This window comes from Tripterygium wilfordii, chromosome 4 (genome assembly GCF_013401445.1).
Source record: "Tripterygium wilfordii isolate XIE 37 chromosome 4, ASM1340144v1, whole genome shotgun sequence".
Taxonomy (NCBI): Eukaryota; Viridiplantae; Streptophyta; class Magnoliopsida; order Celastrales; family Celastraceae; genus Tripterygium; species Tripterygium wilfordii.
The window spans coordinates 15,846,272-15,872,746 of NC_052235.1; the positions used below are offsets into that span (position 1 = coordinate 15,846,272).

General features: G+C 36.3%; 1 protein-coding gene across 1 annotated transcript; it reads right to left on the reverse strand.

The window, feature by feature from the left end:
• Window positions 1-854: 854 nt before the first annotated feature.
• On the reverse strand, window positions 855-25,804 carry LOC119997193 (nuclear pore complex protein NUP205). Its single transcript, XM_038844052.1, has 45 exons — window positions 25,473-25,804; window positions 25,027-25,122; window positions 24,476-24,550; window positions 24,278-24,382; window positions 24,062-24,172; window positions 22,614-22,773; window positions 21,363-21,448; window positions 21,041-21,163; window positions 20,733-20,945; window positions 19,943-20,032; window positions 19,189-19,350; window positions 18,640-18,756; window positions 18,337-18,543; window positions 17,246-17,347; window positions 16,973-17,104; window positions 14,928-15,058; window positions 14,720-14,839; window positions 14,221-14,344; window positions 13,338-13,535; window positions 12,191-12,309; window positions 11,716-11,866; window positions 11,519-11,631; window positions 11,354-11,435; window positions 11,121-11,207; window positions 10,894-10,971; window positions 10,094-10,297; window positions 9,308-9,400; window positions 9,121-9,234; window positions 8,846-9,016; window positions 8,536-8,591; window positions 8,367-8,439; window positions 8,080-8,270; window positions 7,869-7,995; window positions 7,700-7,777; window positions 7,089-7,253; window positions 6,224-6,388; window positions 6,008-6,145; window positions 5,467-5,610; window positions 4,551-4,673; window positions 4,344-4,439; window positions 4,128-4,265; window positions 3,909-4,009; window positions 2,538-2,657; window positions 2,161-2,290; window positions 855-1,362 (listed from the first exon to the last, which is right to left on the reverse strand). The coding sequence occupies exons 1-45, from the start codon at window positions 25,611-25,613 to the stop codon at window positions 1,279-1,281; spliced, it is 5,634 nt and encodes a 1,877-aa protein (XP_038699980.1). The 5' UTR covers window positions 25,614-25,804; the 3' UTR covers window positions 855-1,278.
• Between the last annotated feature and the right edge of the window lie 671 nt (window positions 25,805-26,475).

Genomic DNA, 26,475 nt, shown 5'->3' on the forward strand with positions numbered 1-26,475 from the left:
CTTATATCTACCCAATAGTTTTTGCCACAAGCGTATATCACAGTCCACACCGTAATAAATTAAGGATCCGTTTGAACCTCTAGGATAATATAATTTTTTTTTTATCCAATGTATATTTTAATCCTCATATAAATTAATGTATAATCTAATTCTATCTGATGTTTGAAAATAATATGATATTAGATTGTATAGTATAAGATTTGAGGTAATATGTCTGAATCAGCTCCAATTAAAGTGAAAGTGAGAGTTTTTTTTGGTTATTTAACATGTTATTTCTTATACTAACACTCCATATAAAATAAAAATGAGTTAGAGGTGTTTAATATTATATAACCGACATCATATAAGAATCATTTTATATAAAATTATACTATCCCAAATATTTTAAAAATCGCTCAAACACCCAATAAATTCATTAAAAGATAATTTTATCCTATACGGAGTCTTATCCGCTCATCTAAACAAAGCCTAATTGTCTTCATTGTGGGTAGATTATTTGTTCAATCACTTTATAGCTTATTCATGCATGGAAATTTAATATATCATAATAGATTTAATGAATCTAGGCATTAAACTTTTTTCCTAAAAGTGCTTGTCCTACTTTTCAATTTTTTGCCATTTGACAAGTTAAAGTCAAAACTCAACACGCGACATGCTATTCTTAGTGGGTATTGAACTAAGAACATTTCAATCATAAAGAGATTCAACACTAAACTATTAAACAAGTGGTCTTAATTTACAGAAAACATGGAGCGATTTGATCGAGGGAGATGGCTGACATTAACTCTAACACTGACGGCATGTTAATACCCAACAATCCCTCAGACTTTTTTTTTTTTTAGTACAAATATAAATACAATATACGACACCATCAGATCGAGTACAAATACAAATACAATATACGATACACCATCAGATCAAGCCTAGAAAAGTACAGGTGTCAACAGACCCCACGCAGGAGGCACAAACCAAGCCCACAGGGGCCGACTAAGCCCACACACCTCCTTGTAAATATTCAGGAGGAAATGAGACTAGAACCTATGACCTAAGTCAAGGACATGCAAAATCATTGTCACTCAACCAATGGTTTTACATTTAAAGATAAAACCACTTTTACATATAAAGATAGAACCTAAAATGGTTAGTCACTGAACAAATAATACATGATCACATACAAGTTATACTCTATTCTATATTTATAAAACCATACCAATGCCGACACACTTTCAGGTGGAGAACATGTCATTAGTGTGAACTGAAAAGTAAGCTTAAGTCATCTCAAACAGCCAGCTTTAGTATTGTCGTTTCTTTGAGTGAAGTTACAAGTCTCTTGAACACCTTCAGATTGTGGCATGCTTTATCCTGAGAAGACGAGCAACAACAATCATAACAAGTAAATAACTGAGCACAACACAAACAATTGATCAGTGATCCCTATAGGTAGGCAAGTAAGGTTTTGACACAGCAGCACCACAAATGAGCTTTCGGGTAACAAATGCATTCAACTTGATCTAACCTATCTAGGACCTTAAAAAATATATGATTTGATAATCCTTTGAAAAGATTCCCGATTCTTTCTCAACAACAGCTCCTTTAGTAAGGTGGAAAGAGTTGAACAACGTCAACATAACTTATTCTTTCAAATAGCAGATCCATTTACATATAAGTGAAAATAGCCTATAAACATTAAAGCAGGCAGCTGCCTCTCTAATGAATTCATTTAAATGAACTGTAAATGAAATTTAATAGTCGTAGCTAGTAATAGATTGTATGACTATGCAATTTCTGGTACGCTTAAACATTTACAGCAAAGTCAAGTACATCAACATATCCTCAGAACAAATGGTATGTGACAACATCATACCACCCTAACTAGATTGGAAACGCAAATACACCACAAAAAAGTTACATACATTCAACCCAATAAACCACAAATGAACTAAATTGGCATACAACAGGAATATAGACTATATAGTAGTATCAAAAATGTAGGACATGGATAATTCAAATTCTCCAGTCCAGTAGCCACTCTGACTTGAATTTCAATGTAAACAAGGGCTCTTAAAGTTCAATTCTGCTTATGAAGTTTGATTCCTCCCAAATTAAGAAACATACATTTGGCTGTGTACTGGCAAAAGAATAAACTGCTATGCAACATACCTCGCTTAATAACTCAAGTTGTTCTAAGGCTGGAAGCAACATCCCACATAACACAGAAATGTCCTGTTCTGATTCCAACCTGGAGGTATTTGTGAGTGATTTCATATTTCCACCAGGACTTGATATAGATCTGCCAAGAGAAAGTAGACAAGCGGGAAACTATTTTTCATAAAAATGTCTTATCCAGCCTTGGGTTAACTCATAGCCATGGCTTCATGAGTAACATGTTATCAGCGCAAGTCCGCAACAAGAAAGTATTTGTCATAGCTAACAATAAATTTTTTATGCAAGACTTGCACTCAACACTACAACATGCAACCCCCAACAATGAGGAAAACCGAAACCAAAAGTGTTGAAAAGAAGCAGAGGAAAAGTACCTATCTTTAAAATGTATGATGATGATATTTAGCAGAAATTCTGCTAGTGGAAGTAATAAGGTAATTAATTGATCTCGATTGCCAGCCACTTGGCACATTTCAACCATTGCAATATACCTCCTGTACAACACAATTGGAAAATGCGAAATAATGGGTGATATGCATTGAGACAAATATAACATGGATAAATGCATTGATTTAGCTGTTAATAAAATTAATTTAATTGCTGGTGATATACTGACCAGCAATAACTCACTATAACAAGAAAATGATAGCGCTCCAATAGTAGATAGAGCTAAATAGAGAACCAAGAACTCAAAGACTAAAAATAGCTCTAAAGGTATCTTTCCAACTAAATTATCCGTGGATATCCATGCGAGAATAATATTGTTATATACCAAAGCTGACTTCAATTATAGGGGAATCAAACTTATGAGCCACAAATTGAAACTTTGGAAAAGAGTTGTAGAACAGAGATTGAAATTGATATCTACGATATTCGAAAGCCAATTTGGTTTTATGCCAAGACGATCCACAATGGATGCGATATTTTTATTAAGGGGACTTCTAGAAAAATATAGATATGCATTTTAGACTTCCCTTCCCAATCAGCATTAACTGAAATTTGCACCTATTCCACTACTTCCAACTTTAATCCCTTTGAAACTCCACTGAACTTGGAAATCAGGAACCAAGACAATCCTATAGACAAAGCCATCTACACTGTAGCACCGTCATTGTTTCAAAATACTCAAGCTATATAGCTGGTAATTTAGAATCTTTATACTCCTTATCCAATTAACATCCTACCGTGAAAGATGTTTGGAGGCATTTTGCTTTTTATTTGGGGTTTCTTACAAGGTTAGCTGGGGAGGTAGAGCAACAGCATTTTGGACTACAAATGAAATTAAAGATCAACTTCTTTCCTCTGCAGATTTGTTCCCTCTGTAATCGTCTGGGTTTTACAGCTACCAAAGAACATATATGGTTTTACTTCAAAATGTTTCTGGTCTTTTGCTTCTCTTTTCCTTCACTTGGATGACTATTTAGGTAAATTTTTTGTAATCATCCAGGATCTACTTTGTAACTACGCCATTTGCTCTGCTACAAGTGAGGATGACGACAAAATTTTAGGAAGCACAACCAGACTCTTCGATCCATATGGGAAATTTAGAAGCATAAAAAATGATCCACATAAAGATAGTGGAAACATCCAAAAAATTTCCCCCTCTTTTTCAAGGCATGAACAATACTTAAATAATCTAGGCTTATTGGGCAAATAGTTCACAAAGTACTTCCTAAAAAACATGCAGAAAAGGGCAAAGCAATAGCCCGTACAATTAATGAGAGGAAATAAACGAGGCGTAATACCTTTTCTGTATATCATCAGATGCAGAGCCATAATCTTGTCGAGCACACATACGGATGATCTCATCAACCTCCTGTCTTGAGAGTTCATTTATGTCTCGGATCTGCTAAGCCAAAAAAACTTAGTTCTAACTCAACATAGTAACAAAAATAATCAGAGAAGGAAAATGAAGAAAGAAGACATATAAATATTTAATTAATATATCTGAGATGTCGCTGCACCTTATTCAGTAATAAGAATTTCTCCTCAGCTGCTCTTTCAAGCGCAGATGTGACGGAACTAAGAAGAGAAACAAGTGACGTCAATGTAGGTTGTGGAAGTCTGGCAGGAGCATGGTAATCAACAGGGCTGCCTGAGACCTATAAGAACGCATGTTTGTAAAAAACAAATCCTTTTTATTTATGAGCAATGAGACAATCAAAGTTTTGTGCACCTACCTGTAGCCTGAGAGATTTCTTTGTGACCAGAAAATATAGGTAAGAGCTTAGGCTGAAGCATAACCGAAAGGAATCCAGTTCTGACTTCCTCTGATTCTGATCATTTCCATAAAACAATGGGGAAAATCATTGAACACGCAATAAATGCACCCAGATTACGTGTAAGTAAAATCTTTCATTTAAGCTTGTGATGAGACTTGAGAGTACCTCAAGAGTTTGTCGACGCGGGGAAAAAGCAGGAGCCTCTAGATCATTAGGGAAGAGAGAAAGCATCATTGCGAAAAGCCCTTGAACAAAGCCAAATTCATCATTCTCTTCATATGCCCAAACCTGCAAAAGACGAGGGGAAATGTAAAGTTTTGCGCAATCTAATTCAACATTTGAAAGAAGAGAAAGAAAAGCTGGCTGACATAAGAAATGGTGTGACAATTATGTCTACGCAAGGACAAGGAAAATTTAGAGGTGACAAACGACCGCAGAGACTAAACAATCATTGTTTTAGCTGTCATCTGGCCAGTTTACAAGTCCCAGAGTCCAATCGATTTTTGTATTGAGATACTGATGTAAATAAAGAAACAACGTAAAGGAATTTTCCTGAGATATCAACTAGAAAAACTCTACCTGATTCTCTCGACTAGTTATCTCCAGTAGATGTTTTGGAAACATAACCAACATTTAGGTGAAATTTGGTAAGAAATTAATGGCTTGTTTGAAAGCTACGAAATATATGAATGTTCTAGTGTTTAGAACTAGAAATAGGTCGTCTTTGTATTCAGGGGGTATGCAACATAGGTCTGTATTTGTGAAAAGCTCTTTGTTTCTAAGGTATTCCCTTCTCAATTTAGGACCAGATTCTGATCTATTACATCTGTCCAAAGAGGTGGACTCCTCCCACGCCCTCAGTCTGTCACCCCTACACTTCCGAGTTCCGACCCATCTTAATCCAATCATTACCCAAAAACCAGATTTCCTGGGCTGCTTCTGTTTAACCAGAAGTCTGGCTGCATCAGATACTTCTGTCGTCTCATTTCCAAGTTCGCAAATGCCAAAGCAAATCAAGCCTGGACTGCCTCCACCCTCCAGAAATGGAACATAGAAACCCAAGTTCTTGAATAGAATTTACCTTGCTAAGTACACCAACAGAGAGATTAACCTGCTCCATCGTCAATTCATCAGCTTCAGAAATGTCTTGGCGAAGAATTTGATCAAAGAGCAATTGATGTCCTTTGACAAAATCTATGACTTCACGAACTATTTTATTCTTCACCTACCAAACATGAAGGAAAAGACATGAACAGAATGAAAGGGGGGAAGGAGACAACAACAAAGGAAAGACAGAGAGCTAACAATATATAAAAAAATGCAGTGACCCAACCAATAATCAGTAAGTAGTCCATTTTCGATTTGTCCTAGGTCGATGGTAATTATTTTTGCTTCACATACGAAGCTCATTCCAAATGGTCCAATGGAAAAGAAACGGATTTTTCTATCAATAGCACATTAACAATCAGTTCCTAACAAGCGAACGTTTGCAGTACTCCATTTTAATGCTCAAAAATCTCAACTAGACTTTTCATGTTGAGCGGAGGAATATAAGACATTTTCTTTAGGCAATTTGACTTAGTAAGAATCGAAGCAATCTGAAAAGAAGAGAGAAATCTAACCTCAAAAATATCAGAAGTATCAACCAATGAAGTCAAGGAAAACACCAATCTAAATATAAGGGTTACAATCATCCGCTGTCTCTCAACCTCCATAGCAATATCTCTTCTAAATTTCGAATCAAATCGCCTCAAACTTCCCTGATACATAGATTAGCCTCAGTTTGTGCAGAAAAAGGGACGAATTGGACTAATTAGCACATACAGAACGTTGATCACCTGCCAATTGACTGCCTTGCACGAAGTAACATGCTCCAGTGCACCCATCGAAAACAAAATCTGGGCCCCAGATTTGCCATACTTGTGGCTAATCCTCAATAGTAGAGCAAGTTCGGCCTCAAGAGTACATGCTTGCTGCAACGACTCCAGTGTATGCCCACCATCCTAAGGAAAAGCTCAGAATGTTTTTATTTCAGGAAAATAAAATACATAAAACAGATAACCTAGAAAGTTGATAAAGCAGATTACTCTAGATTGTCATACCATCACCAATTGGTCATTTCTAACGAAAGAAAATAATTGAAACCCAATTAAATCCAATGCCTGTGTTTTGTGTCAGTGCCATATCTACACATGGAAGCCCCATACAGAAAGAAGGTGACAGAGTGAGGCTGTCAATCTTAAAAATATGTGTAGTCACAGGCTTCTCCAGACCACAAAATACAAAAAAGGAGAATGAACAAGTTGAAGGACAAGATTCACAGCAATAAGGAAAACATATTCAGCCCTACCAGAAGGATCACTTGAACATAGAGAAAGGGTAGAAATCTTTGAAAAGAGTCTCAGTGCAAAGAAAATAACTGATAAAACATTCCTGGAACGTTAAATTGAACCCCATGTGGTATGTGTAGTATACCAGTGAATCTACTCTTAGTCCCTTTAGCTTGTCCACCCAAGCAATAAGATAAAAACTACATCATCCAAATGTATGTCGTATCAACTATTCATCAAGAAATTTTGAAGAGTGATATACTAAAAATTTAGGGAAAAAATGTACTAGGGCATGCAGTCTCAATAACATTACATGCAGAAAGCGAATTTCAAAATTATTCTTCACAGCTCAAAAGTTTTTGTGAAAAGGAACCTGAAGGGAAATGTTACTGATGTTTGTAAGGCAAGACCGCAAAAATCCCCTAGCTTGAAGCTGGCTTAAGAAATATCTCTCTTGATCAATACAAATTATTGCATCCAGAACATAGAGAGATATTGTTTTCCCTGGTTCACTGCCTTGATTTGCATCCTTTATCACCTGAAGATTTCAATGACAGAAGACAATAAGTCGAAAGAAATAAAAGGGGAAACAGTAAAAGAGGGTGGCTTTCATATTAAATTAAAAGAAATAACTAGCCAAAACAATCAGACACTGGACTTAGAACAATCCTATCTTCAGCCTAGTTGCTTAGTTTTCACCAGCTGCCACCCCTTGATAAGCAAATTACGTTGACACCATCCCAAAGATGTCTAATCTTACCTCACTGGCCCACCTAAAGTCCTTTCATATTCCTTCTTAGTCATTCATTAAGTGTCTCATCTCTAAAGCCCACCCTTGATTTGCAGAAATGTGGGCAAAAGGACAGAGCCAGTAAATGTATTCATATATACCATGTGCTTCTAATGACCAAACTACTTTCTAAGATTTTATTTCCCAGCATTCTACAATATTGCAAATTAAATATTCAACAGCAAGAAACCCACCAAATCCAAGATTGCTTGAGCCTCTTTTCTTAATATGGAAAAATTGGCACGAGCCAGCTCTGCCTGTTCTCTGTCAATCTGATGAAGAAGGAAAAAGGATCATACTTGATTAAACTTCTATCAGTGGTAAAATCCTAGGATCTGCACTAAGGGTCTAGAACAAACACACCTTCTGAAGATCTAGATCTCCACCATCTTGTTCATCAAGCAACAAGAACTGCAGAACTGTTGTTGGGACATCTGGATCAAGCGTATGCTGACAATACTGAAAATAGCTAAGCAGCAATGCGTATTGGCTGAATTATAGAAATCGAATGGTCAGGTGACAAGAAGATGCTAAGGAGCAGACAATCACCAAAGTCTCCAAAAACAACTTATACCGTCTCCTTAATGCTTCAGACGATTCATGTCTAAGTATTGCCATAATGAGCTTAAACAGTATGGAGTGGCATGCGCCATTTGACAATTGCTTCACCAGGATAATATCAAGACATGTGACACTGTCAGAGTTTAAACCACCCGGGCATAAGAATCTTTCATCGCGTAGTTTTGCCATGCAAGTAAGTGCAACCTACAAAATACAGTAGACAGCAAGATGCATAAAGCAGCATAGCCAAGCATGACTAAAATGATGCACCAAGCCCCAAAGTGCAAATTGAGTGCATACCTGAGTCAATACAAATGCCATCCTCAAAGAACAATCTGGAGAAGCAGAGGAGCTAAGAGAGACGTCAAGAATTCTGCAATGATCAGGCCTGCAGTTAATTTTATAGAGAAAACCACATCATAAATAAAAAATAAAAAATAAAAAGTAGGTAAGATGATGAGGGTCCAACTGATATAAAATCTCAGATCGATTCTCGAGTGTCGATATTCTTCTAGATACAGAAACCTAACAATGAAAGTAAAGATCAATCAGCATAAACCAATGAGAAAAGGTTAACAAAATGGAAATTAGAAATACAAAATGCATCCAGAGTTTTTCAATTTCATATTACATAATATGTTAAAATGACTAAAAAGTGAATAAGAAAGAAATCAATCCACATAAATCAATGAGGAAGTTTATGGGAAGAAATTAAGAGTGCAAAATGAACTCAGAGAATTTTCAATTCCATATTACTAGCAATGCAAAAAAAAACAGACCTCAACAATCTGTGACCATCCAGTTAACATATGAAGTTGGGCCGCATGTTCCTCAAGGTTCCTATTGTATCTCCAACCCCATCTCAACAACTGTTGAATCGTCTCCCTCACGTCATTCAATTCAGCCTCACTGCCAACGTTGCTTAGCAGAGGATAAACAGAATTGAATTTCTGAAACACCAAATAATATCAGTACTAGCACACCCGTGTGGAAGTTCACAACTTAATGAAATGATAGACCCAAATTTTTGGGAACTCAAATTACATGAGACAACCTGCCAGAGTGTGTCACGGAAGCACGGAAGGTCAATTAGGCGATCACCACGTTCTGAATAACAATAAATACCACCCTTTCCGGAAGAAATTGGATCCCTGAGTATTTCTTCTGCCTATAGAACAAATTAATCAAGAGCAGGGAACGTGAAACACTACAAACACAACTTGAAAGGATTGCAGTATTACCAGTGAGCTATATTTCGTATTAGAAACAAACTGAGAAAGCTTCGTAGTGGCGTCTGGTGTTCTGAACTGAAGAATCTCTAGCAATTCTAACACCTGAATTTGAACAAAATACGGAAAATCAGCATACTATTTGCTCTAATTCAAAGCTTTGGTGCTCTTGTATCAATCCACTTGACGCTATATGTATTGCCTCCTTGTAACTTTGGTGCACGGTGCACCTGCTTTGGCGCCTTGTGAATAAAATTCTTCTCGAATCCAAAAACTATTTTATAAATGAACAAATGTGTACGTCCATATGAGATTTTCAGAGTGCTTCTGCAACAGCCAACCAGGTCAATCTTTGCCCATTAAATAAAAAAGAAAAAATTGCAGGAATAAGTTTCCTGAGAATTATTTTTCCCGAGAGTCTCAGCAGGAGTCATAAATGCATTTTCTAATTAAATGTCAAAATTGGATATCATCCAACATGGTACTACACGTTGGTCTACAGACACACACATTGGCCACCACATGTGCAACATCTACACTAGTTTCCATAAAAAAGAAAACTGAAAATTGCAATTTGCAGGAATATCATCCACCATAGTAGTACAAGTTGGTCTAAGGCCACAAACATTGGCCACCAAATATGCAATATCAACACTAGCTTCCACACAAAAAAACACACTGAAATTTGCAATAATAAAAATAGGTGAGAATAAAAACAAGAATCACTCATTCTGTTTTTCCTTTTTCCCTCCTCCCTTTAAATTCATAACATGAAACATGCAAAATTAAGAACAATACCTTACTCTTAATGACCGCTCTGGCTCCAGCCTGATTCACACCATTTTGAGGAATCATGGAATCAGATGCGAAGTGACCAGTTCCAATTTCAAGTCCATGTCCAAAAAGATGCGTGAATATACTCTGGCATGCTTCCCGGTGAGCTGAGCTACTTGCATGACCAGCATGCAATTCAATAGCTAAAAGCTTCAACAACCACGCTCTCTAGTGCACGCAACAATCCATAAAATTAGATCTAATATATTTAATAAACACTTACTCAAACCAGACAAAAAGTAGCATGAATCAAAACATGAAGTCTAGGTGTAGAAGACACCAATTCAGCCTAGTCAAGATGCATAATTCTGGTGAACAGAAAAGGCACCAGCATGAAAGAGTATCTTCCATGGAATTGAGCATTACTCCAATTAACAACCATGGAGAAGGAAACACCACAAAACCCGAAGCAATAATATTCATCCCATTATCACATTAGCACAAAGATATGCTGAGAACTTGAGGAAAAAAGCAATTTTTAACTAAAATCTAATGTCTATACCTAACATACTATAGCATGACATTGCTGGTAAGTCCCAATGAGTCATAAGTTGTCAACAAAAGTGGTCTATATGACTCATTTTCTAACGAAAATAACAGTCATCAATGTCTGTAATAGAATATCGTGATTGTTTACCTCCACTTAGTAAGTTAGTATATTAAAAAAAAATGAAGCTACAACGCATCACTGACCTAGTAAATCCTAAAAACTCAATCATAAGGAACTTCACAATTGAATATCATAAAATACAGTTGGGGTATACCTGATGCAGAGAACTGATGCGAAGTGCCTGGTTGCTATTTCGCTTAGGAAGAGGAGCCACACCAATTGTGCCAAGGTGCTGTTGTCAAAATAAGTACATTATGTGGGGAAAAAAAAAAAAAGAGATTCAAAAAATGACAGGAGCTTCAAAATTGTGAAAATAAATAAATCACATTCGTAAATAGCATTCTCATTGAACTTGAAATCTATATGCAGGGAATACTGTACCTTCACAAAGAAAACATATTTTTGATTGCTCAACAGATCCATGGTGGGACCACTTGTTAGTGGATCCAAGCACAACTCATAAATCAGCTGCAAAAGGCGAAGGATATAAGAAATTCCAAACCACCACCACCACCACCACCACCACCAAAGAAAGAAAACAAAAGAAAGGTATAGAATGAGTATTCGCATCCCAGAATTATAAACAAGAGACACCAGATCAGAGACTGTCTAACCTGAAAACCAAACTCATGAAGAAGTGCATTAACTTCTGGCTTTGAAAGCTTATCCAGGATTTCAAGAATGACCTTCAAGCAACTGCATGTGAAATTAATGAACATTAGACCACACAAGCATTGATCCACAGAATATGAACAGATTTAACAAAGTTATAACAAAACCTGTAATGGAACTTTGGCTGTAAAACTGTTCTCTCAACTGGGGTATCAAGATCAAACTTAAGCAGTAGATGTGTGATATTTGGTGCTGGCCGACTAATGTTATTTATTAGAAGCTGCAAAATATAGTAGATAAGCCAACATACAAAAAGAAAATGCCAAAAGCTACCCGTTATTTGGTGAAGAACAGTACGAGTAACCTGCATAATCAGGACACCAGGATCATCATTGTTGTTCTCTATAATCTGACACTCTTCTGTACGTAACTCAAGGCATGCTGCATAGTCCTCAACCAAACTGGTTGCAGCATTGGATTTTAGAAGCAACTGTACAAGCCCAACTATGCGAGAACTGTCACAGAGAATAACGGAGAATTATAGGATTTCACAAGGACTTTGCATTACAAACATGCACATGCAAGCATGAAATGATGCACAGGACTCCACCAGTCTACTTGATAAGTGATAACCCACAACAACACAAGAGACAGGCAATAACATATTCACATGCACAAGAACAAAGCAAAAAGAAATAGAGCACGAGAGAGAGAGAAGGGAGAGAGGGAGGAGGGAAGATACAAGCCAATAAGCATAGAGCTAACAAGCAGACTTAAATTAAATCAAATCTCAAACTATATCTACAAAATCACAAACTTACAAAAAAAAATTATAGTACCTTAAGATGCTCATGATTTTGATTGAGCATTGCTGAATTTGAGGCAGGAAATCATATCGGACATACTCTAACAGAGAAACAATTTGGTTATGATCCTGAGACAGAACAACATCCAAAGGCTGCACAGGAAGAAAAACCATGAAGTGAAAACACAATTGAATGTGGATTACTCATTATGTGCAACAATCAAACCTTTTTGCAGATCATGCATGATGCAGTCAAAAAAAATTCAAATAAGAGAGCAAAATAGTGTACTCAGATGGAAAAACTTTCATTCCAGCAACAAAAAAGGATAGTGCAGATAGAATCTGTCGAAACAGAAGCAATCAAAGGTGTATACTCAAGGGCCAAGGCCATCTGCCAGCTACATTACTTTGTTCGATCTTACTATAGCAGAAAATGGTTCAACATTGTTGAATGTAAAAGGAGGTGAGCAAGATTATAAATATCAGATTATTTTACGAATATTTCTGACGTTTTCACCTCTATCTTGTCATTTTCACCAATGACAAGTGGAGGGATAGCACCAAAAAATAAAATTTTGCTAAGGTTAGTACACATCAAACACTAAGGAAAAATTGATTCAATTGTACATGGACCAAATGGACTGAGATTTAAGAAAGCGGTTTCCAATTCATTAATTCACCTTGTCCACAGGTTATCAAACTTGACGAATATTCTACTCAGTTGCACAGTGTTCGCAGTTTTCTAAACCAACTCAAACAAAACTTTGCCAAGCAAAATTTTATCTCATTGCATCAACTCGATACGACAAAAATAGTCCATTAAGTTCTATTACCTAATCACTAAAAACTACACTAACTACTTGAAACTACAACTTAGATGTCAAACAGTCCGGCAAAGATTTGGCCAACAAATTTTCAAATTTCAATAGAGTCACCTCATCTATCATTTTTCTCATAAAAGACAATCGGCCTAGAAAAACAATGAGAGTAAAAATGAACAGCCTTCCCATTTACAAAAAAAAAAGAAGAAGCTTAAGAAATATGAAGTATGGCATGTCGGTTTCTCAGATGAGGAATTTAGAAAATTATCCTTGGCAATAATAGTCATCATCCATGGTAAGAATTTCAGATAAAGTCCAAACTGTAACTAAGAAAACTATGCAGCAAAGGGAAATAATTACCTGGTATAAAGGACGCCAGTAATCAGAAAGTAGTAAGTCCTTCTCCATGATAAGGATGATAATTTCCAAGGAAAGCTGCACAGCCTTCTCTAGAAATTGCCCATATGTTTGACTAGTTCGTTCACCAATAATTGCATCAACGCCTTGTGTAAGAATACCCATGATATTCCTAAAAATAGTTTTGCCACTCATGAAATCCTAACAAGAGATGGTTAATAAGAATTAGCCAAATTAATCAAATACAAAACAATCAGAACAGACTGATGCATTATCAAAAGACATGAGGTTAACCTGAATCTATATTTTTAGCTTCGGATAAGTTCAAGTCACAGGGCTTCAAGATCACCAAAATTAAAAAATAATAATAATCAAAATTATTTAAATTAAATCAATCAAGGAAAAGGGGTTCCGGAAACGCATACTCGTATTTAATATCTATCATTTCAAAGAAAAGATAAGATCAAACTTCGATGAATCCCACGTACTTAAAAGTTAAAAGACTGAAAACATTGTCATAAGCCATACCTGCAAATTATTCTTTTCTGATGTAGGACACGATTTAGAATATGCCTTTACTTATTATGTCCTTTTGTTATGGCAAATAAAAGCTGTTCGATTTGTTTTGCGGGTATTTTAATTACTTTGTAGAGAAGTCTCGGCTTATTAAAAAAAAGTTTCACTTCGAGAGTTTTTTTCCCTTTTCATTCTAGTGAATTCTAAGATTGATTTTCCTTGAGGATTCAAGGAGCCTCAGGCGGATTCAAGGGTTTCATCTAACTAAAACAATACCTAGTATATTTCACAGGTTCATTCTGCATCAGTTAGTTACAACCATAATCAGGCTTTAAAATTCAGCTTGAACTGCATATAAACTAACCAATACCTTCAGCAACTCCAAGACAGGGAGCTGCATCTGTAACGGAGTTTGGTATGCCACGGCAGAAACCTGTGATTGGTCGACAGCGCTGTCTATGTCCTCATCTTGAATGTCATACATGTTCAATACCCTGCATCATAAATCAAATGGAATTATAAATCCTTCTGTATTTTATATATAGAATAAAAAAAATTAAATGATTCAGAAGTTGACCTATCATCTACCAGATCTGAAGTTCGACTATTTACTTCATCTTTGAAGTTGAACTATCAGCTTTATAAATATTTTTCTATTCCAGAAAAAGCATTGAACTATAAACCACAGTATAAGAAAATTAAAGTTTTTTCAAACAGAAAAGCAAAACTCCAAAGAAAATGCAGCTTTTCATCTACCCTGTGCCGCATGACAGGTTCTATAATAGATGCAGTTTCGAATATTTTCTACACGAATTTAAAAAAAAAAAAAAAGAAATCAAACCCACAGGTTGAGATTTTAGGATTCTCACATATGAAAATGCTTCAGACAAGCAACAACCAGCTTCCATTTCTCGCAAGGATCTGCATATGCTCTTTGAGGAAATGGCCCGAACACATGATCACAAATGAATCTAAAGATGCCAATGAATCTGCCAGAAAGCACTCAACTTTACATCAGAAATGCAAAGAATAAGAAGCTGATACAAAGGAAACAATAATTGAGCCAAGGATCAATACCTACGTCCTCTATCGCTTACATCTTTTTCCTCAGCAGTAAGAGCATTTAACAGATTAAGATAAGAAATCGTTGAGGGATACTGTTCCCGCCTTGATTCTATTTCATTCAACTCAAACTGCATATCATAAACCTGTAAAAAATCGAGCTTTAGCATGATCAAACCAGCGAATTTAAATGAAAGAGGCACACCTTGCAGACATTTCATAGCAGTTATACAAGCATTTTGACCAGGCTTCGTGCAATGCAATTGAATTTTTCTATCCTTGACAAGTTTTACACAACCCAACACCATCAACTAGTCAATTTTGAATGGCCATCGAAGTGGTTATACAAATATATAGACCATACAAACAAACTGTCTCAAAATCATGCTTGCACTCTCAAAGTGGACCAAGAGAATCAACATTACGCATTAATAAATATTACTTATATACATAAAAGAGTAACTGGGTTGCGGAGAAATTGAAGGTGGAGATTCTAAGATGATTACTGAACATTTAAAATGGCGACAGAAAGAAAGCATTGAAATACAGTTTTTCTGCCAGCTTTTCATACCGGCCATTTATGTAATTTCAGTACCAAGGTTAATGTAAATATGGTGTAGGTCAGAGATAGCATTTATGTAAATTCTAATCGACTTCTTCCACACAAGAGACGAGTATGTTAAGAAAAATGTAGATAGAACTTAGAGGTGTAGCAAAGAAAGCATAGAGCAAGCGAAAACATCACTTCAGGCACCATGTACAAGACCAAGTGATGCAATCCTAGATGCAGAAATTGAGATAAATGAAAAGAAGTGGAAAACCTGATGGAATTAAACAAGAACTTCATAAAAATACAGCAACCAGAATCCGAACAGACCAAATTGTCTGGTTATTAGCCAAGTGACAAACTAAGTTAAATCAGGTAAAAACAGCAACACTCAAACAAGCAACAAGAAAGGACACTGAGGGAGCAAGGGGAAAGATAAGGAAGGCAAGAGAAAGGAGAAAGCTGTGAAAGGGGGGACAGAATAAGGTAGAAACACATAGAACTAGCAAGGACCAGCAGTAGAAAAAAAAAACAGGGAAAGAAGAATTAGGAACCAGCAGCAAGGTGGTAAAGGAGGAGAGTTGTGGCCAAGAAATACATCAACATAGTGATTGGTGGTGAAAAGATAAAGAATAAGGTAGGGAAAGAAAGACACAGTAAAGAGAACAAGGAAAAGGGCAGAAAGAGAGGTGAGGAAGGCTGCAGCAGAAAAGGCAGCTAGCACGAGAAGATTTCTGGGAAAGCTCAGCAATTTTCTAACCTCCACAAAATAGTGTTTTGAGAATGCTTTTATATGTTTGAGATGTCTAACCCTAGCTCCCATGACAGGTGTCACATTCTAAGTGGCTACATTTACTTACTTGAAAGCAAGACACTTGTCCGTAAACAAGATGTAGACAACCCCCGCATCATAGGTAAAATATAAATTAAAAATCTTAGCCAACTAAGTAAAATAAAAACACAAAACAGAACAAAGACAATCATGGGAATCATCTACGCTACATCACCGAGTGTCCAAAAATATTTCATATTCAATTCAGCCTCAAAAGGAACAAAACTTAAGGTGAAGAAATTTGGTTCCTCTCTATTGCATAAGCAGAAAGCTGTGTGCTCAACTGTCTAGGTAGGAGGATATACAGTATCCAATGTGCATAACCGACACTTGTCATCATTATCATCAAAGCTTTTATTCCAAATCATTTGGGGCCGGCCATATTGTACCAGTCACAATAAAAAGTATCCATTGTGTGGAAACAACATGAACCAATCAAGACAATTCAGGTACTAAATGCAACTTCAACCCCTTATGGCCCACCTTAGACGAAATCAACAAGACTATGTACAGCATATCAAATGAGCCCAAGGAACAAGTCCAAATAGGGAATAACAGATTAACAGGAATAGGAAAGGAAGCAAATGAAAAAAAAAATGACATAATCTCTACGGAAATTAGTTTTTTTTCAAATGGTTTCATCCACCAGAAATAAATGAAGACGATGCAGACAAAATTAACCTGTCCTGAGATCGGCTGTGAACTGTTTCCAACAACTACAGCCAGATCATACTGCTCAAGAAATCTCCATATAGTATCTTTTAGGACAGGAGAGACAGTAACGAATGTAGCTATTGCATTCCGCAATGCACCCTGTAAAAAACATGTGATGAGCTCAATTACACAAGTGCTGAAAAAAATTTCAAAAACTTCCCACCTTTGATGGAAAGTAGAACTCAGGTATTCTAAAAGGACTTCCCCCAAATAAAGCTGCATACTAAAAGAACCATCAACCTTTAGATAAGGAGGCACATTTTCATAACTTAGAAGCTTGAATAATGGTTCAATATCATCAAACCAGTTCTTTTTTTCATTGGGATCGCCATTTTCCATAACCTGCAGCACGTGGAAAAAAGGGCAAATCAAGCATTCACTTCATTTTAATGACACTCAAAAATAATTATATATATATATATATATAATTTAAAAGAAAAAGGGAAAAAAAAAAACTAACAAGTAAAGAAAGGCCGCAAGAGAGGGAGAAAGAGAGGTTTGTGGTTGGCAGACGGCAGTGCTTGAGCAACGTCGGACAAAAAGGCCCAAAAGAAACTAAAGAATTTCACGCCAATAGCATAATAGCAACGGAGCAACCCCCAGACTAAAGGGAACATAATGCACATATTGCAAGAAAATACTTGAGCATGTTCATAGAAAATAATGCCAAGTCAACTGCAATAATGTATCATCATTAAAAACATAATTTGACATATTCTATAATCACCACAGAGTCCCTTTGAAAGATCTTTAAACTCACTGATTCAGTGAAAACTATGTGTACATGTTGGGAGAACTGAAATTTCAAAAAGAAGGCTGACAAGATGAAAAAGAGAAAAGGCCGTTCAATTACTCTATAGATAAAAGTGGACATGGAAAACATAAATCATCAGGATTTTACATGTACTCAACAAAAGAAAAAAGATGGATGCAGTGGAGTGCTTTTTTTTTTGAATTTGAAATCACAATTTAAGGTTGATAATGTATTTTTAGGGTTTGCAATAGATGACTTCTGCAGGGAAAAAAGAACAAGAAAATCAGATGCAAGGTTGAAGATACATTGCCACAACTGTGCAGACTGCATAAGTAATAGATATGAACGCATAGACCTTGAAAGGATTTTAAAATGTCAGCAATCATCATCACAAGAAACTACAAGAAAATATGCAAATGACTATCATCATCACAAGAAAATATGCAAATGGCTTACCAATCAAAAGTAAACACAAACAGGCCCCTCAATAGAATTTGAAAAGAAAAAACTGGTTCAAATTTTGAAAGGTTTTAGTCAAAACCATATTTTCAAAATCGTATCAGAGAGCGTATCAAACCTTTTGTAGAACATTCAAGTAAGCAACAAGTGCTTTTGCATCCCCCTCTTGAAACTCTGGTAACATGGCCCCAGCAGTTTGAAGGGATTGTTTGAACTTCTCGTCATAAATTGATAAGCAATCAAATAAAGTACCCCACCCAACAGAGCGGAAAGCTTTACCCTGAAGTAACTCATAAACCTTAGAAGCACCTTCTTGATTGGATGCCTGAAAGGAAAATTGCATCAATTTAAGCTTAGTCACACACAAAGAATGAAGCATATTTTGCCAAGAATGAACAGTATTCAAGCACAATTCACATACCAAGGTACTTAGCATTTCCAAGAAAGCCACTAGTGTTTGAAAATTAGTATGATCCTCTCCAGCAAAATTCACGAATGTCCACAAGTCATCATTCCCAGACAACAGATCTGGTTCCTTCTGAAAACATTACCAATAGCAATGACATTATAAGAAAATAGACACTGCACAAAAGGGGGTAACAAGACAATGGATAAAGACGTACAATAACTAGGACATATCCATTACATTTATCTTCTACAGAATCGTTACTCTTTCAAATCCTAAATTCAAGAACTCTAAGTTCAACTAAACTTCTGGATTACATGAGAGAAGCCCTGCCCAGCCAAGGTATTCGTGAACCAAGCATTGAATTTATAAGGGTCTCATCAAACCCACTTTTTTAAGAAGCATCGGCAAAAATAAATTGAAGCAAAACATATTCTTCCATGTTTTTAAAAGTCAGATGAAACAAAACAAACAAACAAAAAACCCTAACTTATGCCCCAAAACAAATAGTTTGACTTGCGGATTTCGGTAGAATATGCTAACTTTCCAATTGATCAAACAAACCTGATAAACCTCACTCACAAACTTCAGCAGAGAGACAAACGGTAATGGTCCACTTTCAACAGCCGTTTCAGATTGCAAGCTCGCATCATGCATGATATCATGTGCGCCAGCCATACGATATGAATTAAGCAAGCTCATAGCCTTCTCCTTTGATTCTCTAACCTGTAAACAAGTATTATATCAGCTTGTCAAGATGACATCACAACGCACAAAGTATATAATTCTTAGGGATTATATGTCTGCAAGATTCATTTTAGTAAAAGCGCAAACATCAACCAAGTTGACTGCAAAAAAATAATAATAATAAATTGGGCCATTTGGGTAACTTAAGATAGTTAGCACAAAAAAACTTAAAAGTAACAAAATGCTTTATACTTCCCATTCATATACTCTCATCAAGCACAGTAATCTTTTCTCATCTCCACCCAACTTTCCTACTAACGTCCTTTTGAGCAATATAATTTCATTCAAAGCTGAGGCATAGATGTATAGATGAGATTATGAGAATATCAACACCAATTTACCATTGATAATGAAGGGACTAAAACGTTAAAGGGAAGGAGAAGGCGCCAATTAGGTCATGCTAGAAATAAAGTCAATTGAAGTAAGAAGCACGATCTCATCTAAATCCTCTCAATTACTATGCAGATTACAAAAAATAGAAAGCTCCTGGACATCACATAATTCATTGCCAAATTGCAGTTACATATTGCACCCTATAGAATTCAAAGATAAAATGGAAAAGGCAACTGACCTTGTCCCTAGCAAGAGGGTGTGACAGGAAGCAAGTGATCAGTTTGTGCAGATAAGCATTATACATGTGGATCATATCCTCATCGTCATTCTACGGGATAGAAAACAAAGCAGGAATGAAAGAAAGAACATGTCAATAAATAAGTACACACAACCAAGCACAAGGATCATCCCCCCAAAAGTAAATGCATGTTTTAATAATCAAAGCTTGGGCACACTATCAACCAGAAATATAAGGTGGGATGGGGGGGATAGAGTGATGCTGACAGCATGCAGACAGACCAGAGCAATGCAGTGCCTCAACAACTAAAGTACAGTACAAAAAAAAAATTTAGCCTATAAGGTATATCGGTGCAATGATGGCATTTGGCAAAGCCCAAGCAGATGATAGAAGACAAAATGAACAAAGGACTTTCCACCATTTCGAAAAATACTAAAATGTGAGAAACAAAGGCCAAATTGATGGTTAGTCATTGTACACACTACACGGACGTGTGCAGAAAATGTAGCACCAAAATGCAGCTTCCTACAATTTCTTAGTGCCAAGGGTACATTCTTGACTGTGGTTTAGACCTTTAGTTCAAGTAGATAATTTTAGCATGTCACTTCAAAGTTCAAACATCCACTAAAAAGTGAAACTTATTGACAATGAATCATAACACCCAAACTTTTGAGTTAATATACTAGTTCAGCCCACCTATTTGGGATGTAGCAATACAAATCAAGAGTTTGGTTAATATCACTAAATTTCATTGATTTACCCATGAATGAAGTAGGTTAAAATCACGAACCTGGTAGGCTGAGGTACAAAGAACTTTATCCATTAAAAACTGAAAGACATTGTTCGAGAAAATCATATCCAGGCACGAATATATGTAACCTAAATCATTTGACGTTGTGCTAGCAGCCGTCCCATCATGTATTAGTATCAAATGAACCGCCCAAGCAAGCCTTACACAACCAATGAAACCCTCCTCAATTGGATCACTTCCAGAAGCCATCACCTTAAAAATACAAGAACATCATAAACTTGTAGCTATTCCAAGAACTCACATCATAGAAAAATAAATATGGATAAAGTGAACATTACATATCTTACAATTTCATGGAATTCTTTCCTAAATGAAGCGTCTTGAGATAAAACGGATAATTTATCAGGTGCCGCACTCAGAGCGTCTGATATAAAATCAATGACAAGAGAAAAAAGGAGACTAAATGTGATCTGCAAAGAAAAAAGGTAAACAACATGACATGACAGCAGCATAACCTTAAAACACACAAAGGCAAATAGAAAGTGCACGTCCGAAACATGACTTCAGAAAGAAAAATCACAAGGATGCACATACAGAAAAGACAAAATGGCAAAGTTTCCCTCCAAGGCCAAGCTCCAAAAAAATGGTATAGAGTATCCAAGGACATACCTGACGCTTTATAATGTCATTGCTCTCACTAAGTTCAGCAGCACTATCTTTCAAAGCAGAAAAGGCATCCTTTACATCTTTTGGACCTGTAGACAGCAATTTCTATGAATCTTCTCAAGAAAACACAAAAGAAGCCACTGCATACTGGTCAAACGTTTCTTCAAGACATGGAATAATTTGTCCAACTTTAACACACAAAAGAATGCAGCTGGCTCGTATGGCTATTCTTTGGTGCTTATGGAAGGAAAGGAGCAAGAGAACGTTAGACAATATAGAATCTTTTGTTGTTTATGTTCTTCTTGAGAGTATTTGTTCTAATTAAAGCTTTGGTGCTCTAGTAATAATCTTCTTGAGGCTATATATATTGCCTCTTTGCAACCTTGGGGCACCTGCCAGGTGCCTTGAATAAAATTATTTTCCAATCAAAAAAAGACAAAAGAGTTATTTATCCATGTTTTTCATTGAGAAGCTCAAAAAGGTGGCACTAAAGTAAAGGGCACCAGGGGGGTGGTGAACCCCAAACACAGTCCAAAATACTGTCTACACTCTACAAGAGATTGGTTCTATCACGCGATCAAAGAGCTGATTTTCATTCATACCACTTCAACAATTTAAAAAAATAACTAACGAGCTCTAGGACCCAACTCCTTAGGACTTGAAACAAGAAAAGGTTTGAATCCCCTCTCATGCTGATAATAATAATTAGAAGAAAAAAAAACTATTGAACCAAGTAAGGGGAAAAAAGAAACGCCATCTCCCCTTAATAATATCAAAAGAAGTTTTTCTCCCTTAAAAAACTCTTCAATTCCTCTCTTTCCATGCTATCCAAAAAAAGCCGAGGGAAAGGAAGATTTAACATTTTTCCTGTGGTTGGCTCCCTTACAAAAAGCCAAGCAAATAATTCTTCTTTAACAAAATCAGTATGAACCCAGTTCATCCCCATGAGGGCAAACGGACGAACCTCAATAATCCATTTACACAAGGGTAATATCCCTTACTGATTCTCCATCTTCATCGCAAAGAAAACATCTATTTACCACTTAATTTCTCTCTTTTGAAGGTTGTCAAAATTCTACTTCAAAATTAAACAAGCAGACAAAAGCATGCAGAAAAATAGCTATAGCTACTATCTATGACCCAATCAAACATCAGAAAATAGTTTGGCGCAGAAATATAATGCCTAATACAAATGATCTCATGTCAATAACCAGATGGCAAAACAAACTTCTGGAAAATGTGTTTACAGCTTACTTGTCCGCACAACCAGAACAGAGAGGACAAGGCAATGTCCAAGTATCAGTCTTTCCCTACTGACCACAGCTCGCCGCGCAACAAGAGCACCTCGAGCATCAAGGACATAATTCTCACAAAGGGGCCCGCCTAAGCCAGCTGGTTCGTCCCGATTGAGTGCCTAAAATCAAAAAAATACAATCACCGCTGGAAAATTTAGAGAAGACCATTACTACAAAGCTTAGTAAATACAAGGCCAAAATCAGAAGGTGGTTTTTATTTTCAAGCAAATGCAAAGAAATCAGCACAAGGATAAAATATTCAAAAGAAGGTATTTAGGTAACATTTTATACCCAAAAAGCTTATTTTCTTGTTTATTGTCATTACTAGAACAAAGGAACATAACATATTTACCAATAACTTGGCAAGCAAAGATTTTCCTAGCAGATTCTTGCTTCAGAATCATTTCACTTCACATAATTGATAATTGTACACAATATCCACTCTAAAACCTGTAATACACCTATCCTAGGATACCTATCAAATGAGGACTTTGATTTTTCTTTATATATCTTTCTGTAACTCTTTTTAGTAGGCCCAAGCTTCCTTGGTAGACCATTCCAGTGTAACATTCGTCAATGAGCAATTTTCAATGCATCGTCTATCACAAAGAATGTATATTTTTCTTCTATGTGCCTATGTGGTATTTGAACGCAATGCCTATCAGATCCTACCTCACCTTCTCACAATACCAAGGGCAAGACACGAATAAATCTATTAAAATATAACCAAAACATAACTATTGAAAAATATAAAGAGAAGCAAGATTACGATAACCTTACAAGCATACGTTCATTCTGGATTAAACAAAGAAAATGACAGGCTCAAAAAACTTAAGGGAACATTCCAGAAGAGCAACTGACAGTCTCTCTCTATACGTGAAGGTTTGTATAAGGACACTATTTAAAATGGAACCAATCAGATTTATAATTTAGTACCACTATACAATGTGATCTCAGCTGTTATGTGGTTGTGATTATATTTGAGGAGCACCACTTGCTCAATTGGTCAAGCTCCTGACCACCCAACCCAAGGGCAGGGGTTTGAATTCCCACCCCTGTTTAAAAATCAAAAAGAATGTCATGATTATATTTAATATACATAAGGGGGGAACAGATTATGATAGCATGATTCCTAATATTGAATGACTATAATCCTCTGCATCTTACATACATCATGCACATTGCTTCAATCAGGCATGCAACATAACATAGCGCCAGTGCACAGTCTAAAAACAAAAAAGACGCACCTCAGACAACTATGATTCTTTGCATAAAAATTATACTATTAGACCAAACATTTACACAATTCCAAGACAAACGATATCATTCCCAGAGCATCATTTAGAACAGGATCACTTACCATGGTAAATCATGATATAAAAATATAACAAATTTTTAAGTATAAACCTTTATCAGAGACATCAATTGCTGTCTAAGCCCAGAATTGATAAGATTCTCCAGAAGATTCTGGATGTCAGCCATAAGATCAGGTTCTTGCCCTGGATCAAGCACAGCAGCCTGCCAAAGGAACAGTGTACGAATTCCAAAAGAATCAATAAAATCATGAACCAAGTATTAGCAAGAAAAATAAACAAAATCCTAAGTGTAAGGGGGGAGAAGTACTCTTAATAACGTATACAAGGCTGTTATTAAATCGCGCCTCTCCATATACCAGAGCCCAGCTGCTAGGCGTAAAATGTCCAACGGTTCTCTTCCCATTAAACCCCACTAAAGAAAAGGAAAGTTTTTAAATGAGAACGTGATTCACAGATATAGCTTATCAGCCAATGTGAAACTGAGATAAACAAGAATAGATAATACCTCTTGGTTGGCAGAAACAAGCAAACGAACACAATCAATTTCATTGAGATGCAGATCATCACTCAATTTCAGGGCCTAGAATCCACCACAACGCCAATCATTAAAGAAAACGTTCTACTACAAATGACTTAGGAACACAGACATAATATTGTTGTACGTCATCAAAGTAGTAACAACCTTGTAAAAACCAAAAAAGAAATATAGTGGAGCATTTCGAATTCAACAGACCCAGCAAAAGCTATGGAAAGTGGTACATTTACTTGCAACTCACAAGGTAAAAGTTGCAAAAAGATAAATCCACAAACTGGGGAAACCCATATGCAAAGAAAGAATTTCAACAAATTCAGGACTCAAGGGCTTGGGTATGCATGCAATTTAACATCCAAATTAGCTAAACAACACATAAGAGCAAGAGTGAGTCAACAATGTGGGTTTATTATGCCCCATGGTTTCAAACAACTTAAAAACACAAACTCAGTCATCTTGATTTAATTTGCATTCCCCATCTCTGCCATGAAATAATAAGACAATATTGGTTAGAATAAACTCACAATCTGTATATCCTGATCGTCAAGTGATATCGGTGGCGAATCCGGCAGCCTAACCTCTCCTGATTGCACTTGCGAACGGTCTGAGGGCTTCGGAGGCTAAAGAAACAGAACGAAAAAATCCAGATATCCATTGTTTGCATACAAGATTGAAGGTATTTGTCAAAGAAAAACATAACTTATTACACTGCCCAAATCACAAAATCATCCTAAAAGATTCTAAGTGCTTCATTGTTTCTTACAACTGCAAAAATTGCATATATAAGAGAGGATTCACCACGGAAAACAATCACAATAACCGGAAAAAAATAATGAAAACTAATTACACGACTAGAACTAGTCTAAAAACAAAACCCTCGAATCCATCCAAAAAAACACTGCAAGTTCGTCGCAGTATCTTAACAACTTCTCAGAAACCACGGTGAAGCAATATTAAGAGAGACGTTTACCGGGTAGGAGAGAAGGGACTGGAGGGAGGAGTAGGAGCTTCGAAGTGCGTGCATAAGATCGACCTTCTGCGCCGGTGAGGGAGGCGACGGGCCAAGGAGAGTGGATTCGATCGTTGATAGGAGTTTCCTTGGGGACACCATCGCGGATTTTGTGATTCTGATGCTGCTTCCGCAACCCTAACAGAGAAAGCTTGGAAACAGGAATCAGTAAGGGCGGGAAAGAGGAGCAGAGGAACAACACTGCGTGTGTAGAGGCCCGTTAAACCCTAGAGGCCCCCTGTAGTTATATACGAAAAGGATTTTTCAAAATACAATGTGGGAAAACGGTAATAATACGTGACCGCCTCTAAGGGAAATTTATTTGTCTTCTTTTTTTCCTTCTTTTGCGACGAAATATGAATTCCAATTTCCAAACGGTACTCCACATTGAATGGAGGTCTTTTGGGATCACTTTTTAAGGGTCTCAAGTATTATCCTAATATTAATATATGACCGCTTCCGAGGGAAATTTATTTGTGTTCTTTTTTTACTTTTTTACGAGGAATTATGAATTTCCAGCTCTTCTTTTGTTTCATTTTTTTTTTGTCTTTGAAGAATAAAAGAAACATCATAGCTACCATTACGTTTGATTTTTAAAATTTGTTTTTTTTAAATTATTTGCTATTATTTTGTTTTGTATTTGTAAATAAAGATTTGTCAAAAATCCACAACCCATATATGTCAATTATATTGTTCGCTTTGTATTTTAGTTATCATAGATATATCGGATTATCCTCACGGGTTTATTCCTCCCAAGCCCAGCAAATGAGTTAAGCCCAACTCACTAAGCTTGAAAAAATACCTAGTTAATAACAAATAAGGGATGAGCTTCTCCTTATTAAGGGTATTATAGTCACCAACAAAGATTTAAGGAATTTCAATTATAGGAGGCTAATTACACACATTTGATTCCATTTTGTCATTTTGTCATTCCTTTTTTTTTTGGTACTTCGTCATTTCTCAT